Here is a 6,605-nt window from a genome sequence, read left to right on the forward strand (position 1 = left end):
AACTCACATTAAAAAAAAAAAAAAAAAAAAAAACTAAAGAAAATTCTCTAAATAGAAATGAAGTGACAAAAGAAAGAATCTTGGAAAATCAGGAAAAGAATAAATGACAAGAGAAATAGTAAAAATATTGAAAAATATAATAAATTTTCCTTCTCTCAAGTTTAATGTTTGACAGCTTAAACAAAAACGTTAAGCATGTCTGATGTGGTTCTCAAAATATGTAGAGAAAATATTTAAGGCAATTATATTATTATATAAAAGAGGGTAAAGAGACGTAAAAGTAGGTAAGGTTTCCATACTTCACTCAAAGTAATAAAATGAAGATTGTGATAAGTTATATATATGTAATATAATACCTAAAGTAACTGCTAGTAAGTGCTGCAAGAGGATATACTTAAAAACACTATAAATCAAAATGGAATTCTAAAAAAAAGCTGAAGTAACCCACAGGAAAGCAGAGGGAGAAAAAAAAAAACAACACAGGAGCCAGTCTGAAAGAACTCTCACTACTCTAGAGAAACAAACAATCAAACAAAAAAACAGAAAAAATAAATAAGCAAAAAAGGCAGACTTGAATCCAAAGGTATCAATAACTACGTTAAGTATAAATGATATACATACATCCCATAAGGCCAAAATTTTTAAAACTTAGTATATGCTGTATCAAGAACTTTATTTCAAATATAATGATACAGCCATGTTGAAAAGGATGAAAAAGATATACCATGCAAATGTTAATAAAAGAAAGCAGGAACAGGTAAATCCTAGAGACAGAAAGTAGATTATGGATGCCAGAGTCTGGGTGGAAAAGGGAAAGACGATTAATGGTTTGCTGTGATGGAATGTTCTGGAATTAGATAGTAGTGACAGTTGGAAAACTTTCTGAATAGACTAAAAACCTCTGAATTATGTACTCTAAAAACGATTTTATGGTATGTATATTGCGTCTCAAAAAAATCATACTTCAATAGAGTTTTTTGAAAAACAAACCTCAACAACAAAAAAGCCAATCTTTATTAATTAAAAATAAACCAATTAATAATAAGCCAAAGACATGAAGAGATATTTCACTGAAGAGGATATAGAGATGCCAAGTAGGAATATGTAAAGATGTTCCATATCACTGGCGGCCATTAGGGAGGTACAAATTAACACCATGATGAGCTGTCACTACCCACCTATCAGAATGTCTTAAACAAAAGTAATGACACCACCAGATAATAGTGAGGATGTAGAGAAACTAGATCTCTCATATACTGCTAGTGAGAATGTAAAATGGCACAGCCACTCTGAAGCATAATTTTGCAGTTTTCTTTACTAAATATGATCTAGTGATTGTGCTGCTGGGTATGTACCCCAGAAAAATAAAGTATTATATACATAACTGTTAATAGCAACTTACGTGTTTGTAACAGCCAAAAACTGGAATAAACCAAAATGTACTACACTAGATGAATGGTTAACCAAACTGTAGTACATTCATGACTACTCCTCCACAATAAAAAGGAACAAACTGTCAATATACGCAAGAGCTGGGATGGATCTCAAGGGCATTATTAAAGCCCATCTCAAAAAGCCATGTACTGTGTTATTCTATTTATGTAACATTCTTTAAATGACAAAATTATAGATATGGAGAACAAATTAACAGTTGCCTGGGATTAGGGAAAGTGGGAAGAAGGAGGATAGGTGTGGGAACTCTTTGTGGTGATGGAATAGTTCTGTATTTTGACTGAGGGGATGGTTCCAGGAATCTACACATGTGATAAAATGACATAGAATTACACATTCTTTATACTAATATCAATTTCCTCAGTTTCATATCATATTATAGTAACTAATGAGAGAAACTGGGTGAAAGGAACATGAAATCTGTCAGTAAGTACTATCTTTGCAAACTCCTGTGAATGCATAATTACTTCAAAATAACTAGAAAGTGATCATCAAAATGTTAATGCTATTTTAAAAAAGAAGTCTGTTCATAACAGTTTCTTTTTTTTTTTTTCTTTTTTTCTTTTTTTTTGAGACGGAATCTCGCTCTGCCCAGGCTGGAGTGCAGTGGCGTGATTTTAGCTCACTGCAAGCTCCACCTTCCGGGTTCACGCCATTCTCCTGCCTCAGCCTCCCGAGGAGCTGGGACTACAGGCACCTGCTACCACGCCCGGCTAATTTTTTGTATTTTGTTTAGTAGAGACAGAGTTTCACTGTGTTAGCCAGGATGGTCTCGATCTCCTGACCTCGTGATCCGCCCGCCTTGGCCTCCCAAAGTGCTGGGATTACAGACGTGAGCCACTGCGCCTGGCCTTGTTCATAACGGTTTCTTATTTTTTCAGCAAACATTATTAGTAGCCCCTAGTGCCAGGTTCCCTGACAGGTACAGAAGATGGCAATGAAAAACAAGACTTCAAAGAGCTTCCAGCTCAGTGGTAGAGAAACAGACAATATAACACAGGCAAGTAATATAATTGTGCATCCTAGAGAATAAATTCTGAGAATAAAACCAATACCTGCATCAAGCTGCTGCTCCCCGTTCATTTCCACAGCATATAGGCTATATCCTCCCAACACAAAGGAAAGGCCTATGGTTCTGCTAGGATGTGAAGATTACTTGCAGGTTTCAAGCATCTGTTCAATGGGTATCCAAGGGTCCAAATGAAAGTGCTGAAAAATGAAAAAGAACACATAAACAGCCTGAAGCCCAAACGTACTCACTCACTCATAAAACAGGGCACTCAACTGGTTGAGAGATCAGATAAGATAAAAACGTACTGGCAGAATAGATAGGACTGGAGGAAAAAATTGACACCTTCTCTAATTTTGAAGAGTCTGTATGTGTATGTGTGCGCTCATGTGCGTCTGTATGTGTAGAGAATGCACACTATCGAGAATTCGATAATAAATCTAAAACTCACAAAGATGCATATGAATCATTACTCTTTAAATTTACATTACCATACTTAGCACCAAGATTCCTATCCACAAAACTCCAGTTCCTAATGGTTTCCTAGGGAGAGGGGGGAGTTAGCTTTCAATGCTGTCTTACACAATAAATATGATTCAAGATACAGTATTATTTAATCTAATTTTCCATTTCATTTATCTAGAATATCATGCAGAACCATAAATATCAACTGTATTAGCCTACAATTATAAAGAGAATTCCTCCAAAATAAGTTTTGAACCTGCTTATTCTTTTTTTAAAAAACAGCTTTAGGGTTGGATGTGGTGGCTCACGCCTGTAATCCCAACACTCTGGGAGGCTGAGGTGAGAGGATCACTTTGAGCGCAGGAGTTTGGGATCAGCCTCAGCAACATGGCAAAACCTCATCTGTACTAAAAATACAAAAACTAGCTGGGTATGGTGGTGCACACCTGTAGTTTCAGCTACTCGGGAGGCTGAGGTGGGAGGATGGCTTGAGTCTGGGGCACAGAGATTGCAGTGAGCCAAGATCACACCACTGCACTCCAGCCTGGGTGATACAGCCAGACACTGTCTCAAAAAAAGAAAAAAAAAACAGCTTTATTGGGATACAAATCACATACCAAAATTTCCCATTTCAAGTGTACAAATTAATAATTTTTAGTAAATGTACAAAGTGTAACCATCATAATTGAATTTGAGAATATTTCTATTATCCTGAAAAGAAGCCAAATGCCCACTTGCAGTTCCTTCCCATTCCATCCCTAAGCTCAAGCAACCACTCATCTGCTTTGTCTCTACAGATTTTGCCTTTCCCAAACATTTCACATAAATGGAACCATAAGAAATGTAGTCTTTCATACTTGGTTTTCTTTCACTTATCATGTTTTTGAGGTTCATCCATGTTGCAATATGGATGAATCTATTTATTCTTGCCTTACATACATGCAAAATAATCTAAGATATTATCTTAATATGTGCCTAATAGATTAGAAAGAGGAAATGAAAGGGAGAAAAGAGCTGCTTCAGGAAGGTAGGGCATGAACTAACTGCAAGAGCGACAATACAGAAAACTGTAGAATTGGGATGGGTACTTAACAGCACAGCTTTGGGGGTGATATTCTGCAGGATCAAGCAATTCTTTTTGAGTGTGTATTAGAGACCCCAGTAAAGGATTCTCATAAGCAACTTTAATCACGAAGAAAAAGCCTAGCTTTTTTTCTTTTTTTTTTTTTTAGATGGAGTCTTGCTCTGTAGCCCAGGCTGGAGTGCAGTGGCGCGATCTTGGCTCACTGCAAGCTCTGCCTCCTGGGTTCACGCCATTCTCCTGCCTCACCTTCCCAAGTAGCTGGGACTACAGGCACCTGCCACCATGCCTGGCTAATTTTTTTGCATTTTTAGTAGAGACAGGGTTTCACCATGTTAGCCAGGATGGTCTCAATCTCCTGACCTCCTGATCCTCGTGCCTCGGCCTCCCAAAGTGCTGGGATTACAGGCGTGAGCCACCGTGCCTGGCCGCAAACAAGACATTTCTAAAAGAGAAGAGATACAAGCATAAAATCAAAGAAGAAAAACCTTGTAACCCTGTTTTTTTTCTTTTTATTTTTTTGAGATGGACTTTTGCTATATTGCCCTGGCTGGCCTTGAACTCCCAGGCTTAAGCCACCTCAGCCTTCCAAGTAGCAGGACTATACAGGTGCATGCCACTGTGCCCAGCTAAAACCCTGTAATTTTAAATTTAAATTGTAAGTATCAATGTAAAACCATTATTTTTTTTACTTTTCAAAAGATGTGTATTTTCACGGCTGGGCATGGTGGCTCACACCTATAAATCCCAGCACTTTGGGAGGCTGAGGCAGGAAGATCACTTGAAGCCAGGAGTTTGAAACTAGCCTGGGCAACATAGCAAGACCCCATCTCTACAAAAAAAAAAAAATTGCTGGGGATGGTGGCACATGCCTGTGTTCTCAGCTACTTAGGAGGCTAAGGTGGGAAGATCACTTGAACACAGGAGTTTGAGGCTGCAGTGAGCCATGATCGTGCCACTATACTCCACCCTGGGTGACAAAGCAAGATTTTGTCTCTAAAAAATAAAAAATAATTTTAAATGTGTATTTTCTAGCTATGTCTGTAGGTAAGGCCTAGAATAAATGATAACCTAGTATCAAATTAGCACTCCAGCACCCAGATTGTGGTCTCTAAATATCGTACCTACATTAAAGAAAAAAAAGCTCCTCAGAGAAACAGCAGATTACACGTTTGGGGCAGGATATGTTCAGGAGGTACTTGGGAATCTTACTGGTCCAGAAGGCAAGGACTAGTGTATCAAAGATACATGACATCACATCAGAAGAACACAGGAACCAGTCTGAAAGAACTCTCGCTGCTCTAGAATTTGATCATCAAATGAATGATAACAGCAATGAATTCAAACTCATCAAATGTATATATATACATATATGTACCTAAATACATGAGTTAATAATATTTAAAACAAAGGAAAAATCAACTTCTAAAATGGTAGCATGATTATCGCAGTGAACCCACTCTCCCATAAAAGAACCAAAAGTCTGGCTAAACAATGAAAATCATTTCAAAGTCCTAAAATTAACCACAGGCTCAGAACAAACTAAAAAGCATCTATTGAAGATAAGCCACTAAACCTCAGTTAGAAGAGCGAAATATGACATTTTAAGTTGGGGCTATTCCCTTCCCTCTTCCTTCTCCAGTGCAAAAAGAAAATTTTAGAACTGAAAATAACCCAATTAATAATAATAATAATAAAAACTCTATGGATAAGTTCAACAGCAGAATGAAGCAGACAAGAAAGAATGAGTAAAATTGAAGACAAAAGAACAAAAAAAACCCAATCTAAACAACAGAGAGAAAACATTAAAAAAAAAAAAAAAGAAAAATGAAGACAGTCTGAGGGACCTGTGGGACAGTAAAAGAAGCTCTACTATTAGTTTTATCAAAGTTTCAGTAGAAGGAAAAAATGAAGACTGAAAAAGTATTTGAAGAAATAACGGCTAAAATTTTTCTAAACCCGGCAAAAGATATAAAGTCCCTAAACTCAAGAAGCTAAGTAAACCCCAAACAAGATGAACCCAAAAAAAGATACAGCAGACTCAAACTTCCAAAAACTAAAGGAAAAAAAAAAAACTTAAAATTAACAGGAGATAAACCTCTCTTTTAAAGCAGAGCGTTGGGGGTGGGAGATGGGGGAGTGTCCAATAACAGCAGATTTCTCATCAGAAACCATGGAGGCCACAAAGAAGTAGCACAATTATTTTCTGAGAGCTGAAAGAAATGAGTTTTCAACCCAGGATTCCATATCCAGCAAAAATATCCCCCAATAATGAAGGGGAAATCAACACATTCTCAAATGAAAGGAAATGAAGACAATCTGTCACTAGTAGACCTCCTTTAAAAAAAGGGTTAAAGCCGGGCGTGGTGGCTCATGCCTGTAATCCCAGCACTTTAGGAGGCCGAGACAGGCGGATCATGAGGTCAGGAGAACAAGACCATCCTGGCTAACATGGTGAAACCCCGTTTCTACTAAAAATAAAAAAAATTAGCCAGGCGTGGTGGCGGGCACCTGTAGTCCCATCTACTCAGGAGGCTGAGGCAGTAGAACGGCGTGAACTCAGGAGGCGGGAGCTTGCAGTGAGCCGAGATAGCACCA

At 37.7% G+C, this 6,605-nt stretch overlaps 1 protein-coding gene across 1 annotated transcript in view; it reads right to left on the minus strand.

Annotated features, from left to right (window-relative positions):
* The window catches only part of SFMBT1 (Scm-like with four mbt domains 1), a 160,970-nt gene that overhangs the window by 65,292 nt on the left and 89,073 nt on the right, over positions 1–6,605 (minus strand). The window contains exon 4 of the mRNA XM_011958242.1: positions 2,508–2,661. Within this exon, the coding sequence (XP_011813632.1) occupies positions 2,508–2,535 (28 nt within the window). The 5' untranslated portion in view covers positions 2,536–2,661. The remainder of the gene's footprint in view (positions 1–2,507; positions 2,662–6,605) is intronic.

The sequence above is a fragment of the Colobus angolensis genome, unplaced genomic scaffold (genome assembly GCF_000951035.1).
Source record: "Colobus angolensis palliatus isolate OR3802 unplaced genomic scaffold, Cang.pa_1.0 Scaffold462, whole genome shotgun sequence".
NCBI lineage: Eukaryota > Metazoa > Chordata > Mammalia > Primates > Cercopithecidae > Colobus > Colobus angolensis.